We start from the raw sequence: 27,058 nt of genomic DNA, 5'->3' as shown, positions 1-27,058 counted from the left end.
GTTTAGATTTTTAAAAAGATTGTCCGTATATTACAGAATCAAATTACTTCTTAATGGAAATTAATCATTAGTTCAGTCACATGTAAGTATGTATATTCACAAGAGTGCTGGGCTGAATGACTCAGATTGTTAAGGAGCTGGCTGTCTGAGCCCTAGTTGGCAGGTTCAAACCAGGTTCAGTCCGGTGGTATTCGAAGGTGCTCAGATACGTCAGCCATAATTTTACTGGCATATAAAAGAACTCTTGTGGGACAACATTTCAGCACCTCGGCATCTGCAAAAACCATAAATAGTAGTTATTGGGACGTATAACCAATAACATTGTTATTAATACAGAACTTTCTGACAGTCACAATACAAAAGCAAGAATAAAGTACAATAGGTCTTCTTTCTAACATTTGAGTTAGCTGGAGTTTTTAAAAGCGTTTATTTCCCAGCATTCTTCCTCGACTCAATAATTTTTGAAGACTCGTTTATCAGTAATTGCAAATGGAGAACGTTACACGCACAACTTAAGTCAAATACTAATGCTTATAACAGGAGAAAGTTTCCCCCTCGACTTCAACATAACACGGACGCCATTGGTCGCACGATGAGAGAACCTCTCACACAGGGCGCATTAACTCATATGAATTTTTATTCCAAAGAGGAGGGGATGCTTACCCTTCAAATGTGAATCGCCTTACCCACGACAGTTGTAAACTCAGCTAGAAGAGGGAACAGTCATCTCCCATCGCTGAGAAGTAAACTCACAATACAAAATAATGTGAGAGAAAATCTCATATAGTGACAACTCACAGGTTAACAGGAAAAAGAAGAGAATTACTGTACATCTTTTCATACAACATCTTTTATGTTAATTAAATTAGATGGATCCCTTTTACTTCAGTGGAACACGCTGTTGTATGCAACATCTTGACTTCAAGAATGTCATGCAACCACGTCAATTAAAGGAAAACACGTTGCTCAATAGTAGGATTGTAGCACAGATAATAAGAAGAAATATGGGACTTATTTTGAACTGGTGAATTTGATTGAAACTTGATTTATTAAAGAACTGATGTTCTACCTAATCCTCCTCTAACATAATTATCCTATCTACAATTTTGTATATGTACTACTACTCATACTACTCATGTACAAATCTTAAAATGATATGATCTTTCTAAACACAGAAATTGCCTACAGGAATGACATACATAACTATCAAACTAGGTCAGCAGATAAGATATACTGGCCATGTATCTTCTTTAAGGTATGGAATAAAAAGAACAGCATATTCTGCTGCTATTTAAGAAGTCTGTTTCTAGATATTTATTACAAAGATATATAGAAATGTTTTAATTATTAGCAAATATACCCTTGCTTTGCTAAATTACTGTACATGCAGTGAATAAGATTATGTTAAATTGAATGTCTCTTAGTGCTATCTGAGAAACAAAATGGGGAGGACCCCATATGTTGTTTCCGATGTAAGGTGCGTGTTGGGGAAGTTTTGATGATAATGGCAGGCCACATTTCCTACTGCTATTCACAATTGAGTTTGGGAGTTTCTACTATAACGGCAGGTTGACTTGCCAACTGCCATTAATAATAATGTTATTGGCTTTACGTCCCACTAACTACTTTTACAGATTTCGGAGACGCCAAGTGCCAGAATTTAGTCCCGCAGGAGTTCTTTTATGTGCCAGTAAATATACCGACACAAGGCTGACGTATTTGAGCACCTTAAAAATCCACCGGACTTAGCCAGGATCGAATCTGCCAAGTTGGGGTCAGAAGGCCAGCACCTCAACCGTCTGAAGCACTCAGTCCGAACTGCCATTCACAATAGAGACGGAGAGTTTTCATTATAAAGGGAGGCCACTCTTCCTAATGCCAGTCACAATCGAGTTGGAGAGATTTGATTATAATCAAGAAATGCAGCGCTATGTAACATATAAAGAATCGAGATACGACAATATGTCATAGGACCGAAGTTGAAGATCTATCCAAATTGAGCTACAATTGTGTAATCTGTTTTGTGAAATGACTTACCGTTTAGCCAGCAGTTACCCCGAAATGAAAATCTGCACCGTCATTGAAATTGCCTCTATATTTCCATATTTTGTGGAGCCAAAAAGTTATACGTTTCAACAGCTTTGAATTTTTCCTCAAAGGAAAGAGTGTCAAGTGACCAAGCGAACTTATGTACATAACAAAAGTGGTTTAATATGAAGGGAAGTTTCACATATAGTCCACAGATTTATCCGGGATCTATCCAGCCATTTTGCCGTGATGGTGGAATAGAAGGTCGAACAGACACGAAAGCTAAAAACCACTAATACGGTCTTGAGTTGACCTAACTCAGATAAATATCTGAAAAATTGGCAAAACAAACAAAATTACAGGCAGCGGGCCCCCAACTTTATTTACAGTATATAGATTATTGCCACAATTAATTTTTTTTTTCTAGCTGTTTTACGTCGCACCGACACAGATAGGTCTTACGGCGACGATGGGACAGGAAAGGGCTAGGAGTGGGAAACCACGGAAAACCATTTTCAGGGCTGCCGACAGTGGGGTTCGAACCTACTATCTCCCGAATACTGGATACTGGCCGCACTTAAGCGATTGCAGCTATTGAGCTCGGTCACAATTAAATATAATTGTTAATTATCCAGTGTACTGACAATATTGTTATGATCAAGGTATTACGAATATTAAACATTTCTGCCATTAATTGTAAAGCCATAACTGTAAAGGGCAATCCCTCCCTCGAGCTAATGGTTCAATGGGACAGTACTCAGGATAAATAAGGAATACATATTATTTGAGGCTTCTATAGTAGGAAGAAATGAATAATTACTCCTTTGTTTGGGTTGGTCCAATTTAAGATCATTTTAATAATGATGATGACGATGATAATTCAATAAATTAAAAATATTTGGGGAAGAGCAACTAACCCCAAACCAAATTTTGCCTATGGTTATATCTTAAAATTTAGAGCACCAGGGGACTTTGTTTTCTTAGAACTGCACCACTGAGTGATATTTCACTCTTCTTATTCTATACCAGTAGCGTACACAGCTAAAACATTGTTAGCTATGTTTCTTAACCAGATGCATTTACAAAGTTTCATTTCATTACATACAGAGAGTTCATTTCTGTGAGACACCTTTCAAATAGAAGGGCCAATCGGACATAACTTATAACAAACATGAAAATAAACATAGCAGTACCCGATTAATTGTCTGCCGTATGAGCGACACCAGGCTTCTATGCCAAATCTTGTATGGTGAACTTTCCTTAGGCAAAAGATTCCCCATGGTGGCCCTTTGAAGTGATATAAAGACTAGCTTAGACAAAGCATGAATGTTGCAAACGTCAACCCTCAAACCTGGGACATACTTGCCTTGGCGCCTAACCACATCTATTGTACTGCTGTTGAACTGTTTGAGCAAGAGCGTCACACACATGAAGAGGCTAAATGACAGATATGCATACTCTGTCAGATGCAGCCTCAGCAGTGAAATCTGTGTGGAGGCATATTTCATGTCAGAAATGACTTGTCCAATAATCAGGAGTACAAGCACAGAAAGCATTGAGTGCTTGTGAATTGTAAGCCAGAGAAATTGCATGCACAGAATTGAATAATAGCCAACAACAACTCAATCAGTGGTTACAAACGTATTCAAACTGCTTCATTTCACTATGTTATAATTGGAGGGCGAGCTGGCCCTGTGGTGTAGGGGTAGAAGCCTCGGGTTCAATTCCAGGCCATGTCAGGGATTTTTTTTTTACTTTACGTCGCAATGATATAATGGCGATGATGGGATGGGAAAGGCCTAGGAGTGGAAAGGAAGTAGCCATGACCTTAATTAAGGTACAACACCAGCATTTTTCTGGTGTGAAAATGTGAAACCACAGAAAACCATTTTCAGGGCTACCGACAGTGGGGTTCAAACCCACTATCTCCTAGATGCAAGCTCACAGCTGCACGACCCTAACTGCACAGCCTGCTCACCCGATCATGGATTTTTACTTGGATCTGAGAGCTGATTGGAGGTCCACTCAATTTACGTGATTACAATTGAGGAGCTGTCTGACGATGAGATTACAACTCCGCTCTAAAAAGCCAAGGATGACAGCCGAGGAGATTCGTTGTTCTGGCCATACGACACCTCATAACCTGCAGCAGTGGTCGCTTGGTCGGCCAAGGCCTTTCGAAGCTCTTGCGCCATGGTTTTTTTTTTTTTTTTTTAAATAATTTCGGGGCGAATGTTGCTGAAAGGTAATGGTTTTTCCCTTTGCATTAGAACATTGCTCAATAGTATCAGTGGCGTATCCTGGAATCTCCACTGAGGCATGCAACTAGTAACCATGCAGTTAACACAATCTATTAAGTAAATTTCAATTCTACTCACCCTAATTACATGTAGGTGAATTCGAGCCAAACAGCTTTACTGTAAGTTTCTGGATTGAACGTACGTACACAATTCTTGTTTTCGGTTTTTAAATTTACGAGGGAAGGTAGAAGTCTCCCGGCTTTAACTATTTGAATCTTTTCATCAAACGAACGGCCAGTAAACGGCTTTTCAAACTGATTTACAATTATATCTGTTTTAGACTCAGCCATCGTTAATACCACATGTGCGCAAAATATAATGAAACACCGAAAACGACAAATAGCACAGGAACAGCACTCACTAATGAGCAAAACACACAATGAATTAACTCACTACTTAGCCACATCTCAAGCACTGGAGGTAAGTCACCCCAGTGGCACTGGTCAGTTTCGTCACGTTGGGTTCTCGCTGGGGGGGTAATCTGTGGGTCCCGTTCGCTGTAAACTTATGCATGCCGACTTTCTCCAAGTTGCTAACAGATGGCAGAGGGTAGCACGGGTATGGGGTGACAAATTCTGACCAAGTTTCAATTGCAGCGACATCATTCGGAGGGTTTCAGAACGACGTCTGCCACCGAATGCAATTTTAAGATTGAATGCCTTACATCCTTAACTCCTCCCTTTGCTGTCTCTTTCTTTCTAGAGTGGAATAGACGGCGAGACTACACCAGCACCACACGTAGTCAAGCAACGGAACTAGTACAGTTGGGCAGACCTTTTGAACTTCTGAGAGATGAAATCGTTAATATTTGACTTGAAACAACCTAAAATCATACATCAGACAGTTCTTTGTGTTATCATAACGCATGCAATGAATGCCTTGCATTCAAGGAGAATACACCCCTGAGTAGTATAGAAATTCATTCTATGATAAAGCAAAGGATAATAATGCACTTTTATTTCGCAGTTTTTTCCAATTTCGGCTGATCATATTTAATATGCAAAAGAGTGCTATACAATTTCAGTTCTAATTTTATTAACAGTTAAATTAATTAAAATGCATTATTGAATTTAGTTTCTTGGGTTTCAGTCCTTTGTGCTAGGAAAGTATGTTTCATATCACCGCTTAAGAAACAAAATCTCGTATCCCACAATGCTCTTCCTATCCATTATTCCTTAAAGACTAGTCACGCCTCCCAGCCGCATATGAATATACAGTCCATCACAACAATTTCCATTGTGTTCATTTTCATATGCAGATGTGTAAAGGAAAATTAACCTTAGCGTACCGCACTGTAGGAATATATGTTTGCATTATGTATTTACACACTCATACAGTGTACTGTATTTAAGGTTCATTTTCCTTTTCAGTTTTGCATATGAAAATGAACACAACAAACATTCTTCTGATGGACTAAATATCCATATGTGGCTGGGAGGTGTGACCAGTCTTAAGGAAAATAATGGCCAGGAAGAGCATTGTGACATATGAGGTACTGTTTCTTCAATGACAATATAACAATGTATAAACGTGGCTTTGGATAAAATTTAAGAATTAAGCTAATGATTTTAATAATTCCTATGTTATATTCACTTCATAGAAAATTAGGAGATAATTATTTCTGAACAACAAGAGCTTTGCAGTGAATGGAACAGTGATATATTCTTGAAAAACCATTGTTATACAGTCAACAGAATTCAGTTTGGTAAAATCATTTTTTTAAAGTATTTCTTAATTATTTGTATAGCATTTTTCAATAAATATAAGGGCATCTTATCGATCATTCTCAGTGATTTTTATTTTAGGTCACCAACACCTCCCCCACCCCCCACCCCCCACCGCTAGTTATAACCGTTTCTTCCCAGACACTTGTGGTATTGTAGAACCACCCTTCCTTTTTTCGTTTTTTTAATATTCAATATTTGGGAGTTCAACCAGTCCTAGACTGCTGCATTTGACATGTAAGTCTCTTCAAATCATCTTAGATGTAAGCTACTTCTTGATCTGCGTTTTGAATCCTGACCTTACACCTAGAGATTATCCCTTGATGAAAAAAGTAAAAGACCAAGAGTTAACTGATATGGGTAACTGTTTATGAAATAATGTTTTATCATATTTACTTTGGTGTAAGATCAGAGCCGGTTTAAAGGCCCTATATCACGCACTGCTGCAGGTGTCCCTGAGCTTTAGGGGCCCCATCTTCACCCTCCTGTAAACGCGTTATTAGCAACAACAAAAGAATCAGGTTGAATTTCCTGCTGAAATTGTCTTCCTATAAAATCCCTTAATCTTCCAGTCAAATTAGCAATGCTTTTTGATCAATAAAATCTCAAAACAGAGTCATACAGCACTTTAATTCTTATTCAATTGTCCATATCTATTGATCACGAATTTTTGGTCCATGTAGTTCCTAATCCTGTCTGGTCAGCATGTTTGTTGTTTGTGTGTTAGTTGGAGAAGTCCATGCTTTATCAAACATGGTCCAAGTGGTCCCGGGTTTGATTCCTGGCAAGGCCAGAATTTTAATCTAAATTGTTTCATTCCGATGGTTTGGGGGCTGGGTGTACATGTTCTCCTAAGCATAAGAAAACATCTTAGGTAGGATCCATTCCTCACAGACTGGCAGGTCGCCTCTACAGCATCAACTCAAAAGACCTGCACCAGGCCTCTCCAGAGGCCATACGGCATTATTATTATTATTATTATTATTATTATTATTATTATTATTATTATTATTATTATTATTATTATTATTATTATTATTATTATTATTATTATTACTATAATAACATAAAAATGGATAGAAAATACCATACTTATGAGGTTTTCAACACAGAAAGCGCAAGAAGGAGCTGAAGAAAGAAACATCATGGCAGGAAGGAGCGTTAAACAAATTTGTAAAGAGACCACTAGGTGGAAATGTGGCTGCATGAAATAATTTTCACTGCAAAGCCCGTATTACCATTTGTATACTTTTTCAAAAGGTACAGTCAAAGGTTCCACCTTTACAATACCAAAAGATTTTTTGTTTAATTAACAATTAATAAATATCGGTACATGTTTCGTCCATCTTGTGGACATCATCCGTCGAGTAATTGTAATAAGTACAAGAGACAATGACAAAAACACATTAAAATGATTCGGATTACCGAATACGTCAGCTAAAAATGCATGTTAAAAATTTCTTCAATCAATCAATCAATCAATCAATCAATCAATCAATCACTACTGATCTGCATTTAGGGCAGTCGCCCAGGTGGCAGATTCCCTATCTGTTGTTTTCCTAGCCTTTTCTTAAATGATTGCAAAGAAACTGGAAATTTATTGAACATCTCCCTTAGTAAGTTATTCCAATCCCTAACTCCCCTTCCTACAAATGAATATTTGCCCCAATTTGTCCTCTTGAATTCCAACTTTATCTTCATATTGTGATCTTTCCTACTTTTAAAGACACCATCCAAATTTATTCGTCTACTGATGTCCTCCCACGCCATCTCTCCACTGACAGCTCGGAACATACCACTTACATGTAATTAATCTCATAATAGAACAGTATTGAGGACAATACCACTTAGTCGAGCAGCTCGTCTCCTTTCTCCCAAGTCTTCCCAGCCCAAACTTTGCAACATTTTTGTAACGCTACTCTTTTGTCGGAAATCGCCCAGAACAAATTGAGCTGCTTTTCTTTGGATTTTTTCCAGTTCCTGAATCAAGTAATCCTGGTAAAGGGTCCCATACACTGGAACCATACTCAAGTTGAGGTCTCACCAGAGACAAATATGCTCTCTCCTTTACATCCTTACTACAACCCCTAAATACTCTCATAACCATGTGCAGAGATCTGTACCCTTTATTTATAAGCATATTTATGTGATTACCCCAATGAAGATCTTTCCTTATATTTATACCTAGGTATTTACAATGTTCCCCAAAGGGAACTTTTACCCAATCAACGCAGTAATTAAAACTGAGAGGACTTTTCCTATTTGTGAAACTCACAATCTGACTTTTATCCCCGTTTATCATCATACCATTGCCTACTGTCCATCTCACAACATTATCGAGGTCATTTTGCAGTTGCTCACAATCTTGTAACCTATTTATTACTCTGTACAGAATAACATCATCTGCGAAAAGCCTTATCTCTGATTCCACTTCTTTACACATATCATTGATATATATAAGAAAACATAAAGGTCCAATAATACTGCCTTGAGGAATTCCCCTCTTAATTTTTACAGGGACAGATAAAGCTTCACCTACTCTAATTCTCTGACTTCTACTTTCTAGAAACAGTCACTCTTTTGTCAAGTCCAATTGCACTCATTTTTGCCAGTAGTCTCCCATGATCTACCCTATCAAATGCCTTAGTATAGGATAATAAAACTCCCAACAACTGAGTGCAATAAAAATCTAACAGTTATTGTTTTTAAACATGAACGGCCTGCATAAGCAGAAATGTATTAGGCTGAAGAAGAAGTTATTGTTTTAAACAAGAGCAGTGTACAAGTAGAAGGTAGTGCAGGAAATTGAACAAAAGTTATTGTTTTAAACTGTATACTGGTTTTGAACACAAATGTGAACATTTCGGAAACTAAATAAGTAGTAGACTCAACTTCAACTTCAGTGCTGTGTAATGAAATGGATACTTCAGTTAACTTTCAACTCCACAGAAAGGAAGAAAGGCAATCAAAGTACAAGACCTTTTGATTCAAGCGATCCAGGAAATTATCCAGAAGTTATAGACAAACATTTTAGAATATAGTTATAGAAGGACCTACAGACATCTGTGCTAAGAACGTGATATTTCCAGCAGACAAAGAAACTAGACATTGTTTTCGTGTATACCACAACTTTCACCAGCATCTCAATGATGAATTGGCTTATATATTTAGAAGGAAACAATGTAGTTTTTGAAAGTAGATGGTGGTAAATTATGTAATAATCCGAACATCCAGTTTTGTGAATAGGTTTGATTAGACTGACCTAACCTGACGTAAACAAAGGAGGCCCTAAAATAATGTCTTGCAGGGGCCTCAAAATTTCTTCAACTGGTCCTGTGTAAGATAATTTTCTCTACATCTAATTAGGATACTTAAAATCACATTTTTTTTTAAACCAAAGAAGTTGGTTACATGTAATTCATAATTAAAATTCAGTTTCCATAAAATACAAAGTCATGTCTGAAAGACGAAAACTTCATCCAGCTCTTTACCAGGTGGTAATGTCCTGAGAATGGATGTGACATTCCCACGCATTAGAGCTATGCTGATGCACTGAATAAGAAAAGCAGTTGATTGCATATCGCCGGAAATCTGACCAATCTGTTGGCCAACCTCTTTGATAAAATTGAGGCCATCATTACCCAAGTACTACTCAATTCAATGGGTACTGACATGAAAAAGAATTTGTCCAATAAATCGCTGTATTTTCTTCTTTTAGCATTTTCCCTATTTGCGGCTGTGCCCCTTTACCATGGCACAAGTGTCATTCTGTCTGGTCTTTTGCCATCTGAATGGATGCAACTAGTGGGCTCTCGTATAAAAGGAACTTCTGCTGAAATCAGTGCCCGCAAAATGACATTATTTATAGTGGAGGAAAGGCCAAGGAGGCCCCGCTGATCCACCACAAGCTGACCATCGGTTGCCCCGATATGTAAAGCCACAGCTATACAGAAACTCTCACTGGAAAAATGAAGATCAAGAGAAGGCAAAGGTAATGCTAGCCATGCACCAGATTCAGGAGAGGAAGCAGCGAGGAGCCGGGCTTTGTCTTGAAGACTACCAGTTGGCGATGACTGATAAGAGGAACATCCCAAGCATCTTGAAAACTTCTTTTGCCAATATCAGGGGGAACTACTCTGACTAAGCTTGATAATATATTTAGTGCAATTTCAAGGAAATCATTGTATGTTAGACTACATGTATTATTCCTTTGTAATAGCTATTTGTTTCATACATTGGTGTTTCCTACCTGTCTGACACAATGAATCCATCATCATCAAGAACTGGAACAGTATGTAGAGGATTCATCTGGAAAAGTAAGAAACAAATACTAGTTTTGTATTAAATCTACTTAACTTACCGGTAATTATTTTAGCCACACATCCTCTAGTTCTTGTCTCCGCTTTCTCTTGCTCCTTCATCCCACACTGACCTGTCATTGTGTTTACTCTGTTATGTTTTTCTTTGCATTTTATTTATTTAGCTTATGGTACAAGTTAATTTGCACGCAAATTGAGTAACATTATTCAAAACAACAAACAATTTAAAAAACAGAATCCACTCAACTCTCGATTTACCGTAATCGGATCAACCATGTTGCGGCTTAACCGCGATATCAAAACCGCTAATAATGCACGAGTGTTAGGAGTTACTGTAATACAGAATTACAAAGAGTTGGGATAATATTGCCGAGTTGTAATAGTAGCAGAGTGACACGACCTTGAAGTTATTTGTAACTGGTGTGTCACTGGCCATGAGCACTTGCTCTACTCCACACCGCCCCACTCTCAGTCATTGTCTTGTTTTCGTTCAATGCAGTTCAGTTCGCAAAAAGTGGAAATCAAATGGAAGCATGTCATTTTGACGATTCAACATAAGTGGGATATTGTACAAAATATAAAACGAGGTTCTACTGTTAAACAGGTGTGTATCCAAAATAACGTTGGTGATTCTACCATGCGGGATATTTTACGCAACAAAGACAAATTTCTATCATTTGCTTGTTTGTCCGATGCAAACAATGGTATGGTAAACCGAAAACCTATGAAGAACTCTACATTTAAGGACCATGACCAATGCATGTTAGAGTGGTTTTCACAGCAGTGAGCTCAAGGGACTCCAGTAGTATAATTTATTATTAATTTAACTGTACTTTCAGTACACCTGTTTTATTTTTAACTTTTTGTGGCGTAACCACGATTTTACTTATCTGAGAAGCCTTAACCCTACATTATCCCAGTTAATCAAGAGTTGAGTGTAAATACAAAATGTCAAAATAAACATAAAAAGTCCTTTTTCTCTATAAATGACTCTCTTTAGTATATCATACTATACAGAGGGTAACAATAAGGACCAGACCTTCTCTTATTATACCATACTATACACGGTGTAACAGTAAGGTACGGCCAAACCTTCTCTTTAGTATATCATACTATACAAGGTGTATCAATAGGGTACAGCCAAACCTTCTCTTTAGTATATCATGCTATACAAGGTGTAACAATAGGGTACGGCCAAACCTTCTCTTTAGTATATCATACTATACAAGGTGTAACAATAGGGTACGGCCAAACCTTCTCTTTAGTACATCATACTATACAGGATGTACAAATAGGGTACGGCCAAACCTTCTCTTTAGTGTACCATACTATAAAGGTGTAACAATAAGGTATGGCCAAACCTTCTCTTTAGTACATCATACTATACAGCGTGTACAAATAGGGTATGGCCAAACCTTCTCTTTAGTGTACCATACTATAAAGGTGTAACAATAAGGTATGGCCAAACCTTCTCTTTAGTACATCATACTATACAGCGTGTACAAATAGGGTATGGCCAAACCTTCTCTTTAGTGTACCATACTATAAAGGTGTAACAATAAGGTATGGCCAAACCTTCTCTTTAGTACATCATACTATACAGAGTGTAACAATAAGGTACGGCCAAACCTTCTCTTTAGTACATCATACTATACAGAGTGTACAAATAGGGTACGGCCAAACCTTCTCTTTAGTACATCATACTATACAGGGTGTACAAATAGGGTACGGCCAAACCTTCTCTTTAGTACATCATGCTATACAAGGTGTAACAATAGGGTACGGCCAAACCTTCCCTTTAGTATACCATACTATACAGAGTGTAACAATAGGGTACGGCCAAACCTTCTCTTTAGTACATCATACTATACAGAGTGTACAAATAGGGTACGGCCAAACCTTCTCTTTAGTACATCATACTATACAGAGTGCACAAATAGGGTACGGCCAAACCTTCTCTTTAGTACATCATACTATACAGGGTGTACAAATAGGGTACGGCCAAACCTTCTCTTTAGTACATCATACTATACAGGGTGTACAAATAGGGTACGACCAAACCTTCTCTTTAGTACATCATACTATACAGAGTGTACAAATAGGGTATGGCCAAACCTTCTCTTTAGTATACTATACTATACAGAGTGTAACAATAAGGTATGGCCAAACCTTCTCTTTAGTATACTGTACTATACAGGAGAAGTAACAATAAGGTACGGGCAAACCTTCTCTTTAGTACATCATACCATACAGAATGTAAATATAAGGTAGGCCAAACCTTTAGTATACCATACAATAGGGTACGGAAAAACCTTCCCTTTAGTATACTATACTATACAGAGAAAGTAACAATAAGGTACAACCAAACCTTCTCTTTAGTATACCATACTATACAGAGTGTAACAATAGCATCCGGCCAAACTTTCTCTTTAGTATACCATACTATACAGGTGTAACAATAAGGTACGGCCAAACCTTCTCTTTAGTATACCATACTACACAGGTGTAACAATAAGGTACGACCAAACCTTCTCTTTAGTATACCATACTATACAGGGTGTAACAATAGGGTACGACCAAACCTTCATTTTAGTATATCATACTATACAGAAGAAGTAACAATAGGGTACAGCCAAACCTTCTCTTTAGTAGGCCTACATCATACTATAGAGGGTGTAACAATAAGGTACAGCAAAACTTTACCTTTAGTATACCATACTATACAGAGTGTAACAATAGGGTATGGCCAAACCTTCCCTTTAATATACCATACTGTACAGGCTTTAACAATAGGGTACAGTCAAACCTTCTCTTTAGTATACCATACTATACAGAGTGTAACAATAAGGTACAGCCAAACTTTCTCTTTGGTACATCATACTATACAGCATGTAACAGTAAGGTACGACCATACCTTCAGGACACATTCCTCGCACGTAGAAGAAGAAAATATGTTATATAGACATGGGTGTGGAAACGCTTTATTTCCATGTTAGAGCTAATTTTCTACAACTCTACATAATAGTCTACATTAACATGGGAAACATTCAGTATACCACATGAAACTCTTTATTACATTAAATGTAATGCATGTCAGCACTGATACATGCATCAAACCGCCACTGCAGTGAATTCCGGATGAGCTAATGGGCATTTTGAACATTTTATGTGAGAAATTTGCTAAATTCCAACAGATGCTCTTAAATTTGGATCACCAAACCCTGAACCCCATGGCACTAGAGCCCTGAAGGATCTTGGCCTACCAATCAACCGCTGCTCAGCCCCAAGGTCTGCAGATTACGAGGTGTTGTATGGTCAGCATGACGAATCCTCTCAGCCGTTATTCTTGGCTTTCTGGACCAGGGCCGCTATTTCACCATCAGATAGCTCTTCAATTCTAATCATCTAGGCTGAGTGGACCTCGAACTACCCCTCGGATCCAGGTAAAAATCCCTGACCTGGCCGGGAATTCAACCCGGGAGCTCCAGGTAAGAGGAAGGCACGCTACCCCTACACCGACAAATCTGGATCACAGTAGAGATTCTTCAGAACTTCCGACACTGGGTGAATTGTTTGGATCGTTATCGGAGAGTCTTTGTGCACAGTTTCTACATGGTTATCTTCCCTGCTCTCATCTTCATCCAACTTGTCAAAAATACAGCAAATGAACTCCTCCTATTTCACTCTTCATTTATTCATTGTGTCCTGTAAAACCATATGCCTGATAACTATAAAGCAACCATCGGGAATGAACAACCTACTCGCAGATAACATCCAAGTACCTGTTACACACTATTAATACGTAAGTTTTACGTACCAATGATGGTAGAAATACAATATTGGAACGTAAGTTTATAGCATCATAAGGGATTTGAAATGTTACAAATCTTATGTGGAATACCTTGTAGAGGAGAGCCGTGTTCACTGCGACAGTCACGGACCCACCCACTGTCCCCCAGAAGTACAGTCCCTTTTATAACCTAATATCATTTATCACACGCCATTATTCATTGCTCAAGCGTGTTGTAGCATTTCCATTGGCTGAGATACAATCGGACATAATGTCATTAGCATCATTGAGTTTGTCACTAGCAGGCATGATAAATTATTTCAGTGTTTTGAATGCGCGTTCTCACTGTACAGAATGCTAGAGGCCTAAAGCCGCTTCATGGCCCTAATTCCCTTTGCTTGAGCCCAGTCCAATGGTTTTGTCAATAATCTAACCTAACCAACCCTGATCAATGGTTTTGTCACTAGCCAGACCTAACCAATCCAGACTAATGGTTTTGTCATGGGTTGGCAGCCCTGTGCACTGCACAATCATGACCATCGCGAAAAGTCGACGAGAAAGTAACAAATGACAGTGCAATTGCGCCTAGATGTCTGTGCTGAAAAAGTGTTGCACTCATCGCCTTTATTATTATTATTATTATTATTATTATTATTATTATTATTATTATTATTATTATTATTATTATTATTATTATTATTATTATTATTATTATTATTATTATTATTATCATCTATATATTTAAAAAATTTATGAAAACTAAAGTCAGTCAGTTCGGCCATTCTATCCGGTCGATTTCCTTCATTTTTTTTTTTTTTTTTACTGAAAGTTATTTATGCACAGATTTGTCATCAGATACTATAAATCACTTAACTTCCGCCTTCCTCAAATACTATTTGATTTTTCCAATTTTTGTCTCTTTGAAGCAATCAAATTTTTTGTTCTAATTGAGGTACGGAGTTAATTTTGACCTAAGAACACTCAGTGGATCAAGCTCTTTCATTTCAGCTCTTAACTATTCAAATTGGTTTATTCTGTGGAAAGGTATGAGTGCAGATTCAATTTGACGTCTCATTTCTTCAACATTTTTTCTCATTGAACCAATCATATCTTTTGTTCTAATTGACATACGCAGTTTGTTTTGGTCTAAAAACACTCAGTGGATCAAGCACTTTCTTTTAAGGTAATAAATACTTAAATTGGTAGATTCTGAGAAAAGTTATGAGTACATTTGTCTCCGTTATGAAGATCTTTGAAGGACTTTTTAACAGTTCGGTGCAATTTTTTTTTTTTTTTCAAGGAACGTTTAATTCAATTTCTTTGTGTGATGTATTTTCAAACGTTTTGTTGACATAATATTACATTCTATTACCACAGCAAATCATGTGCTTTATTTCATTAACTCGAAACTTTGTAAATACATCCGTGAGGATAGTAACGAACAACAACATACTTTGTACATTGCGGGCGGAGCCAGCGGGAAACTGCTAGTTATTATTTACGTAAGAAAGAGTTTCAGCGTTTCCAGACCCATTTTCTTCTTCTACGTGTGAGGGATGTATCCTGAAGATTTGGTTCTACCTTATTGTCACGCCCTCAGTCGTCCAAAGTCGTCCAATCCACTAGAGAGCAGTTCCCACTCTTGATAGTCCACCTTTTTTTTTTTTTTTTTTTTTTTTTTTTTTTTTTTTTTTTTTTTTTTTTTACATTTTGGCCCCAGCTCCAGGAAGTATTTCTTCCTAGCAGAAAGAGCTCAAACAAAGAAAATGGAGCTTGTTTAATTTATAAGCAGTTTTGAATTCACAATATTCAGCAGCAAAAAGTAAAATAAAATTTAAATGCTTAATTTTACAATGCAGAACTTTTGAGTTCAGAAGCGATAGTTGAAGTTATACTGACCTTAAGAAACTCAGGTTCAAGATGCTTTCCAGTAAAAAGGTCAACAATTTTTACGTTGACATCAACTCCCACAAGCTTGGCACTCAGAAGAGCAGTCCTGGAGGGAGGACTGGCTTCCAGATGGTATAAGGTGATAGGCATCTACACATTAAACAGAAAAAACTAATAATAATGTACAGCTTGACATTAATTAAAGAACGAAAACTTCATCTGAAGGATTGAAAAGCATTATTTTTTAATGGTTGGACCTTTTGACTTTACAACAGAAAAGCTTTTGTTACGTCCTACTGTTCAATGCATGTATCCATCTTTTGATGGAGTGATTTTTAATCCAACATGTTTTGGCTCATTTGAGCCACCTTCAGTGAGAAAATATATTATAAGCTACATGACTTGATGTTAAGTATGTAAAGTCATGTTGTATTATACAAGGTAGTATAGCTCTTTTCAGGCACACCCCCAATGGAGGTGAGCTGCATGTACCATTACAAGTCTTCTCAGTACAAGAGTGACTCAAATGCCCTGAAGAACAGAACAGCTGATGAAAGGACTGACATGAGTACCATAGACCTGGGACCTTCAAGTACCATTCCGATATATAATATTAATCAATGACCAATTTTACATTCAAATTTTGACTTTAATTAAAGAATAAAAACTTTATCTGAAGGATTGAAAAGTTTTCTTTCTGTATTATGTTCATGTGTAACCACTAATGCTGGCTAATAGGAAGGTGGTGTTTAAGGGTCTAGCACTGTAATGCTAAAACCTTTTAATAGTTGGACCTTTTTACTTTACAACAGAAAATCTTTCGTTACACAGTACTTTTCACTACTTTTTTAATACCAAAATTTTGACATAATTCATCAGAAAACAGTAATTTAAGAAAACAAACGGAAACAACAGGCAACAACTCCAACTAGAAGATGTAGATAAAAAGATTGATCACCTCCAGTACTATCTGATATAAGGGCTTTGAATGGCAAAATAACTTATTTATGGAGATATTTTTTGCACTAACATACTGCTGCGAAAAAATTCGATAATATCCTATGGACCTCTGCAATGGAGTACATATATTATTCAAGGAAAGTAATTAATTTTACAGTATGTACATATGTATGTTTATAGCTAGTGTTGGATAATTCTGTATGAGTTTTAATTTGCCATATTATTGGTCCGTGTACAGACATAAAATGCTTCCTCCCGCTTGGGGTTAATCACAGTTATGTTGTGAAACTTACTTTCCAACTTGGCAGTTTTCTTTCTGTATTATGTTCATGTGTAGCCACCAATGCTGGCTAATAGGAAGGTGGTGTTTAAGGGTCTAGTCCTGTAATGCTAAAACTTCCTGGTTGTCCGTGGCCTGCAGCAGGATGAAACTCCTTCTAAAGCCAGGATGTATAGGTGCATATTTACGGTTGGTTGCCATTACAGCAAAGTAAAGTTTATGTTTGGCAAAAACATGCTTATAATCAAAGAGCATCTCTATTTCAAGATCTACTGGGGGATCCAGAATCACATTGTTACCTCATTTGATAGTATGGTTCATTGACATGGCCAAGAGGGAAGTGGTGGTACATTTTAAGCCATCCCTTGAACCTTCTCCATTGTAAATACAGTACTTTCTACCTGTCCCACCATGCTTTTTTTTCTTCTTCATATTCTTTTGTTTTGGCCGACTATGGACCATGTTAATATGAAATCAGCTTCATCTGTTTCTGGGCTTTAATCCTCGTCCAGTGTTCCTTCATTCTTTCATTCTGCAATCTCCTCCTTTCTTCTGTCCATGGCACTGGGTACTGGATCTAACTTTTCCTTGAACCCTCTCCGTAGCCTTGATCCTCAACTTGTAAGCATCCCCACTGCTGATTTCCATTCCTTGTATCCCAGTTCTCCCATGTCCTTCTTCACCTCCTGGTACCAGTACACTGCAGTTTTCCTGGTCTCAAAAAAATCTTATTATCTGATTGGTCAGTCTTCTTGGGTTCATTGTGTAAATATGTCTGAAGAACATGGCTCTCCTCTTCCGGATGGTATCTGAAATCGTTTCCATCTTGAGATATAGTTAGTGGTTTACTTTCTTTCTGTATGATCCATCCTCTGTTCTTTGGGGTCCCATTATCATCCTCAGAATCTTTCTCTCCACTAGTTCCAACTTCTTGACCAATCCTGTTTTTATCAGGTTCGAGCTTTCAGCTCCATATATAGCCTCTGGGTGGATCACTGTCCAGTAGTGTCCGAGTTTTCCATTGATCGAGATATTCTTCTTGTTGTAAAGTGTTCATAGAATTTCAATCACTACTGATCTGCATTTAGGGTAGTCGGCCAGGTGGCAGATTCCCTATCTGCTGTTTTCCTAGTGTTTTCTTAAATAATTTCCAATCCCTAACTCCCCTTTCTATAAACGAATATTTGCCCCAATTTGTCCTCTTGAATTCCAACTTTATCTTTCCTACTTTTAAAGACACCACTCAACTTATTCGTCTACTGATGTCATTCCATGCCATCACTCCACTAACAGCTCGGAACATACCACTTATGATATAGATATCGATTCACTGAGCTCAATAGTTGCAGTCGCTTAAGTGCGGCCCGTATCCAGTAATCAGGAGATAGTGGGTTCGAGCCCCACTGTCGGCAGCCCTGAAGATGGTTTTCCGTGGTTTCCCATTTTCACACCAGGCAAATGCCAGGGCTGTACCTTAATTAAGGCCACGGACGCTTCCTTCCACTTCCTAGGCCTTTCGTATCCCATCGTCGCCATAAGACATTTCTGTGTTGGTGCGACATAAACCAAATAGCAAAAAAAAAAAAAAAAAAAGATATTGATTCCCATAAGGAACCTGAAATATTTATCCCAAATGAGTAAATTTATAATACCAATATGCCAGGCAGGCATCAATTTTTGGTAATGAGACAAAGTCAGTCACTCATAGTGCATTGGCAGTGCCAGTGACTCCAAGCAGCCTATGCAGCGGCCTCCACAGTATGCACTAGCCATGCGTCTTGGTAGGTGTGCTATTTACCAACTGATGAGCCCAACATAACACACTGGCAACCAGGAATGAGTTACCTGGAAAATTTTTAATGTCCAATATCGGACCATTTGTATTGGTATTACATACCGCTTAGTCGAGAAGCTCTTCTCCTTTCTCCCATGTCTTTCTGGCCCAAACTTTATTTTTGTAATGCTTGTCGGAAATCATCCAGAACAAATCGAGCTGCCTTTCTTTGGATATTTTCCAGAGCTTGAATCAAGTAATCCTGGTGAGGGTCCCATATGCTAGAACCATACTCTAGTTGGGCTCTTATCAGAGACTTATATGCCCTCTCCTTTACATCCTTACTACAACCCCTAAATACCCTCATAACCATGTGTAGAGATCTGTCACCTTTATTTACCATTATATTTATGTGATTACCCCAATGAAGATCTTTCCTTATACTAACACCTAAGTACTTACAATGATCCCCAAAAGTTAGTTAGTTAGTTTATAGTTAATTTACATGCCAAGTTCATCTTGATGATTCTTCAGTGTTTTCATTAGCAGTATTTATAAGTAGTTGTTAAAATTAAAATTAATATTCTGCAGTGAAGTTCAAAGGAAGAACTATATTTTATACTTAAATAATATCTTGTTATAAGTGACAAATTAATATTAATGACAAAGGGAACATGGAATGATTCCACAAAATGATGTGTATGTCGAACCCTTATCCTGTTTCTTTACGGGGTTGAATATGAGACGAATCTTTGAAGCAAGTTTTTACACAACAGTTAATGAGATGAAATGAATGACATGATATATGATAGTAGGAAGTGAGAGGGTGATACCTGGTGCTGGCAAATGGTCTACTTCTGTCGAATAGCACCAAGAGGTCTGCTTAAGACTTTACGTCTCCATCCGACAGATAAATCACCATAATACCAATATAAATGGTCCGTTATTGGACATTATAAATTTTCCTGCTAACTCATTCTTGGTTGCCAGCGTTTCGCCCTCGTGTGCTAGGGTGGGCTCTTCAGTTGGTACCTAGCACACCTACCAATACGCTCCATATGAGCACTGCAGAGAGGTTGGAACTGAATCCAGGCTTTTGGCATGCAGTCTAGAGATTGGAAATTATACCTACCATCACCTCTCTTGTCCTGCCAGCCAACATTCTATGGTGAATTGTTTTCAACCAGCAGGACTCGAACCTGCTAACCGAACTGTCAGAATGTTTAGACTTCATGCCTTAATGATTATGGTGGCCTATTCCTCAAAATGATATAAGTATTTTATTGTACCATTGGATTTAACTTTTATAAGGGCTGGTTCCTTGGCTGAATGGCCAGTGTACTGGTCTTCAGTTCAGAGGTTCCTGGGTTCGAATCTCCCACTTTCTAAAATTAAGTTTAGAGGAGAACTTTCTGAACCATTCTTGGTAACAACTGGTTTAAGACAGGGTGACGGATTGTCCGGATTGTCACCTTTTCTGTTTAACTGTGCACTAGAGTGCGTTATGAGGTAATAGTACAAGAACAACTCAAAAAATATAAAATCTGGAACCCAGAAGAATAACATAAATTTGAACTGTCTAGGGTTTGCTGATGATCTAGCTCTTTTGGCCAATGATATTCACGAAACATAACAACAAATAAAATCTTTGCAGTAAATAGCTCAAAATATTTGTTAGAAACTTTCATTTGAAAAATCAGAAATTATACTAACTCAGCTTCTGCTTGCAAACAAAATTAAGCTAGGAGACCAAGAAATAGAAATTGTAGAAAAATTTAAATATTTAGGTGAAATAATCACATATAACCCGAACAAGAAACCAGCATGGTAAAATAGAATAGATAAACTGGTTACCGGTACAGCATAGCATGTTACCAAGAATACATATAATAAAAAGTGCCCTCAGTAGCAACCAAATTGAAATACTACAAAACAGTCACCCAGCCACAAATTGCATATGCATGGGAAACATTCAAAACAACCAACATAGTTGCAATAGAGTACTCAAGTTAGAAAGGAGAATAGTGAGAACCTTTTTAAAGTATCAAGTAAATGAGGTCTGTAGACTATTTTCCAATGAAACAGTTTATAAAGAAATAGAACCTGTGACTAGCACTGTGAAAAAGAAACAAATATCATTCTTAGGGCATCTAATACAGTCACCAGAAAATAGTACCGGTATCAGTAGAAAAATTATGGAAGAGTAAGAGTAAGAATAATATTAGATGGAATCACAGAACTTAAATAAGACATAAGAGAGATACATATTACAATAGAAGTTTTAAAATACAAAATAAATGCACCCAAGATATTGAAAAATAAACACACTAGACTAGAGATGAAAATCAAATAGCAGAGAATAGAAAGAGTGATTCCAAAAGCAGGAAGAAAAATATATTCAGATAAGATGAAACAGTATTCGGTGACAGTTAAAAGGAAAACCTCCATATACCTGACTAAAGTAGTCTTATGTGGGCTAAAAAATTTAATTAATAAATTATGACTTCCATACTGTACAGAGAGTAATTTCAAAAAACATTGAAATTACAAATACTTTAGGTTGATCTTTATTACATGAATTCAATTAGGGGGGTGAGGTTGCCGCTACTGGCAAATGTTCGATTATAGGAAGAGGAATCAGGAATTGGAAGGGAAATCTTCAATAACTTCCCAAATAACTGATAGGGAATCTCCCATCTAAATGCAGATCAGTGATGACTGATTGATATTCAAACAAAAAGTCAGTGTAACTTAGTACGCACCAGTATGTGATTTCTGGTAGAAAATACATTAATACTATTTGAATACTATGAATACGAATGGCTTAATTTTCATGCCTAAAGCTGTATGTCCGACTCGTTGGTTGAATGGTCAGCGTTGGTGCCTTCGTTTCGGAGGATTGATTCCTCCCCACTCGCATCAGATTAATTCTTCCGACTCGGGGACTTCGATGTTTGTACCAACACGTTCCTCTTCATAATCAGACAATAATTCACTACACTACCAACCACCACAGAAACACACAACAGTGATTACATCCCTCCGTATAGGGATGATGTCAGTAGCGGCAATTAGGTTGAGAGGGTGAGTCACACCCCCCTCCCCCCTCCGCACACTTTGCGGAGAAAACTTTACATCTTTAATCCATTTTAGCCGTCTGAAACTAGGAATGATTTTTAAAACGGCCATTTTTGTTTTTTTAAGAATCTGTTTTACGTCGCACCGACACAGATAGGTCTTATGGCGACAATGGGATAAGAAAGGGCTAGGAGTGGGAAGGAAGCGGCCGTGGCCTTAATTAAGGTACAGCCCCAGCTTTTGCCTGGTGTGAAAACTTCAGAGCTGCTGACAGTGGGGTTCGAATTCACTATCTCCCGGACGCCAGCTCGCACTTTCTTTAATTATTAAAATATAATGAGCGGAATTACGTATAAATGTCATTTGTAGCAGCTAACTGATTTATGTAGCGCCACAGCAAGTAGTGGAGACTGTATGTGCTGTAAGGAAGGGTAGTAGGGGTACATTTTTTTGCCAAGATCACGGACACTGAGGTATGATTTACCCGCTTGCCGCGCGCATTCGTCAGTCTGGCAGTCTCTTTAGTGTCCGTTAGTTTCTCAGTGTATAGTCAAATACTAAATGGTTTTTAATTGTATAATCACGCCGAACTTCTGTTTGATTGTAATCCATGTGTAGGCTCATATTATTTCTGTGGTGAAAGTTTTATTGTGTAGCCTAGTAATGAATCAAAATCTCAGAAAACTATTACCATTTTGTAGCTTTTAAGTTAGTGTTCATGTATACCCCCTCCCTCACTCGCTATATCCTACAAACCCGGATACTTCTAATTCTCAATTGGCACTATTGGTTGGCGTCAGGAAGGGCATCCGGCCGTAATCAGGGCCAAATCCACACTTACGACTCAGCTCGCACCCGCGACCGCAAAAGCGGTAAAAAATGAAATGGCGTAGTGCCGGGAGTGCCCGAGGACAAGTTCGACTCACCAGATACAGGTCTTGCGATTAGATTTGACTCCCGTAGGCGACCTGCGCGTCGTGATGAGGATGAAATGATGACGATGATAAACCCAGCCCCCGGGCCAGCGAAATTAACCAATTATCGTTAAAATTCCCGACCCTGCCAGGAATCGAACCCGGGACCCTTGTGACCAAAGGCCAGCACGCTAACCATTTAGCCATGGAGCCAGACAGCAAAAGCGGTAGTAGAAGAGGATGAAATTAGCAAATATGTATTTTGACCTCATTACTTACGTCATCACTCGTTATTTTAGGTACCATACTAACCCCTGTTGGTGGGGGACGCAGACGAAGAATTCACCCCTGCCTGTCGTAAGAAGCGACTAAAAAGGGGCGACCACGGGATGATCAAATTAGAACCCTGAAACTACTTGTGATTAGTACCAGTAAGCGGGGAACACCATGGGTCGCTTTTTACTTGCGCGTAGTACCACTATGTTGGGTACCAAATAGGGTTGTGATTAGTAGCAAACGAGAGCGCGACGGCTTTTATAGTACATGTGTCTGTATGAGCGACACCATGGGATGAGGGAACCTATGGTTGTGGCTTGCCTATGATTAGTACCCATTATATGAGGACCACCACGGGATAGTACAAGCATTCACAGAAATGGTGTCCCGACATAAACAAAGCATGACCGAGCTCGATAGCTGCAGTCGCTTAATTGCGGCCAGTATCCAGTATTCGGGAGATAGTAGGTTCGAACCCCACTGTCGGCAGCCCTGAAAATGGTTTTCCGTGGTTTCCCATTTTCACACCAGGCAAATGCTGGGGCTGTACCTTAATTAAGGCCACGGCCGCTTCCTTCCCACTTCTAGCCCTTTCCTATCCCATCGTCGCCATAAGACCTATCTGTGTCGGTGCGACGTAAAGCAACTAGCAAAAAAAAACAAAGCATGGCGCCCCCCCCCCCCCCTCCCACGCTTAACGCACTTCTGCTGGTAGACAGCCCGCTACAATACTGTTGTGATTGAAATGGGCATAGTGGTTGATGTATAGAAAGACACACACTGTGCCTTCAGCACTACCCGTTCAATCCCCCCCCCCCTTTCGGCATTTCAGGTCTCCACAGGTCCAGAGGTTTGCCCTCCTGACTTCTTACCGATCATATGCAATGAATTTACTTATTGAAAAACGAAAACCTACACCCTGTCTTCCAGTCAGTGACCGGGTCAGGGATGGAATGAACGAATTGTGCCGGCTGCCAAAGCCTGTCGCACTCCTCTGGGGCAATGATTAATGAATGACAGATGAAATGAAATGATATTGGAGAGTGTTGCTGATGAAATATGACAGGGAAAACGGAATACTCGGAGAAAAACCTGTCCCGCCTCCGCTTTGTCCAGCACAAATCTCACATTGAGTGACCGGGATTTGAACCACGGAACCCAGCGGTGAGAGGCCGGCGCGCTGCCGCCTGAGCCACGGAGGCACTAGTGAATTTACTTATTATCAAAGAATTTTTCAATTTTTACAACTATTAACGCCTCAATAATTAAACTAGGTTAGAAGTTATACCGTAATCTGTTTTAAGATTGATTCTCAAGCGAAGTATTGAATAATTTAAGGAAGATCTCTATGCGACAACAATGGTTCCACTCATGACATATATTAACAACAATATGGTGCACCAAACGGATAGTTGCCTATAGAAACGAATTTTATATTAATTTTATTGTTTCCACCACATTCGTCCTTTATTTTTATTTTATTTTAACCTGTTTTTCAGTCGTTGATCGGTCAGGGATGGATGCAATGAATGAAGAACCGTTCTAGCGGCGAGGACAGGAATTGTGCCGGCTGCCAAAGCCTGTAGCGCTCCTCTGGTGCAATGATTAATGACTGATAGATGAAATGAAAGGATATTGGAGAGTGTTGCTGGAATGAAAGATGACGGGGAAAACCGGAGTACCCGGAGAGAAAAGAGCACAAATCTCACATGGAGTGACCGGGATTTGAACCACGGAACCCAGTCGTGAGAGACCTACACGCTGTCGCCTGAGCCACGGAGGCTTTACAGTAATGGTAACCAGAGCATAATAAATAAATTGTTGTCCCAATTAGCCTATGCAAATTAACGAAACTGCATGTCTTTTATATTGTATATTTATTAACTAACGAGGACAGCAATTTCAGATTGTATTTCTATTACATTTTTTTTACGTCGCACCGACATAGATAGGTCTTATGTCGACAATGGGATAGGAAAGGCCTAGGAGTGGGAAAGAAGCGGCCGTGGCCTTAATTAAGGTACAGCACCAATATTTGCCTCGTGCGAAAATGGGAAACCACGGAAAATAATCTTCAGGGCTGACGACAGTGGGGCTCGAACACCCTATCTACCTGATGCAAGCTCACAGCTGCGCACTCCTAACCGCATGGCCAACTCGCCCGATCATTTCCAGATCAGTTCAGTAAGTAAGTACCTACTGTAACAAATAACATATAGGTAGGCCCTACTGTATATTCTGAAACCTGTAGTACCGGTACCGATATGGTACTTCAATCTAATACATACTATCCACGGGTAGTATCATCGTGAATATAGCCTGGGGTTGCGGTAGTTTCGATTTATCGTAATTTAAGATTTGGTTTATTCCGTTTCGACCATAAGTTATGAGAAGGAAAATTAATAATTCGTGTACCACACTGAATTATAACTCACCCTGGACACGAATTATATGTACAACAAACAGACAAAATAAAAAACAGCTCTACGCTCCGGTTTACTTACTTGGGTTACAAGGAAGAAACATGTATCTCACAGAATGGTAGAACAAGAATACTTAATTTCTACTCACCGTACCTTGCTGTATGATCAGAAGAAGATCAAAGCTGAAACTAGACTGATAACGCAATATTAACGAGGGTCAACTTTAATTGCTGATAAATATCTTCGCTGTAGAGAAACTGCAAAGTCAGTCCTTTGTCTCTTGATGTTGATAACGACTGAAGAGCACTCAACGCCGCCTGGCGTTAAATAAGAGTATTTCAAGGACACTTCACTGTTACTAAGCAATCCGGTTTAACTTCAGGGTAACTCCCAGACACGGCCACGGATGTTCAACTGTGGTAGAAGAAACTATCCATAGTTGGCCCCCACTGGTGGCCATGATTGTTAAGGTGTCAAGTCGAGTCCCGTTGGTGGAAGAATATTTCACCATCGGAATGTTGGCCGGCAGGGTAGGAAATGGAATGGCGTATGGCTTTTAGTGCCGGGAGTGTCCGAGGACATGTTCGGCTCGCCAGGTGCAAGTCTTTCGATTTGACACCCGTAGGCGACCTGCGCGTCGTGATGAGGATGAAATGATGATAAAGACGACAAATACACCGAACACCCATGCCAGCGAAATTAATCAATGATCGTTAAAATTCCCGACACTGCCTGGAATCGAACCCGGGACCCCTGTGAACAAAGGCCAGCTCGCTAAGCATTTAGCCATGGAGCCGGACCCGCAGGGTAGAAGAATGGTCGTATTCTTTCTTTCTTTCTTTCTTTCTTTCTTTCTTTCTTTCTTTCTTAATCCGTTTACCCTCCAGGGTCGGTTTTTCCCTCGGACTCAGCGAGGTACCCCACCTCTATCGCCTCAAGGGCAGTGTCCTCGAATGTGAGACTTTGGTTCATTGGTACAAAAGAGAAGGAGGACCGGTACCTCGTCCAGGTGGCTTCACCTGCTATAGTGGACAGGGGCCTTGTGAGGGATGGAAGGATTGGAAGGGAGAAACAAGGCAGAGGCCGTGGCCTTAAATTAGGTATCATCCGGCATTTGCCGGAGGAAAAGCGAGAAAGCACGGAAAACCACTTCGAGGATGGCTGAGGAGGGAATCGAACTCCTCTCTACTCAGTTGAACTCCCGAGGCTGAGTTCCAGCCCTCGTACATTTTTTTTTTTTTTAATTTCGTGGCAGAGCCGGGAATCGACCCGGGCTGGCAGCTAATCACACTAACCACTACA

General features: G+C 39.0%; 1 protein-coding gene across 3 annotated transcripts in view; it reads right to left on the bottom strand.

Annotated features, from left to right (window-relative positions):
* Window positions 1-26,066, bottom strand: part of LOC136866521 (glutathione S-transferase 1) — a 45,313-nt gene extending 19,247 nt beyond the window's left edge. For 2 of the 3 annotated variants that reach the window (XM_067143567.2, XM_067143568.2), the window contains exons 1-3: window positions 25,905-26,059; window positions 16,061-16,201; window positions 10,302-10,360 (exon numbers count right to left, since the gene is read on the bottom strand). In XM_067143567.2, the coding sequence (XP_066999668.2) occupies window positions 10,302-10,360; window positions 16,061-16,201 (200 nt within the window). In that variant the 5' untranslated portion in view covers window positions 25,905-26,059. Of the gene's footprint in view, window positions 1-10,301; window positions 10,361-16,060; window positions 16,202-25,904 lie in introns of all 3 variants that reach the window. The other variant, XM_067143569.2, reaches the window with a different exon arrangement.
* Between the last annotated feature and the right edge of the window lie 992 nt (window positions 26,067-27,058).

The sequence above is a fragment of the Anabrus simplex genome, chromosome 3 (assembly GCF_040414725.1).
Source record: "Anabrus simplex isolate iqAnaSimp1 chromosome 3, ASM4041472v1, whole genome shotgun sequence".
NCBI classification, from domain to species: domain Eukaryota; kingdom Metazoa; phylum Arthropoda; class Insecta; order Orthoptera; family Tettigoniidae; genus Anabrus; species Anabrus simplex.
This window is presented reverse-complemented; position numbering and strand designations above follow the sequence as displayed.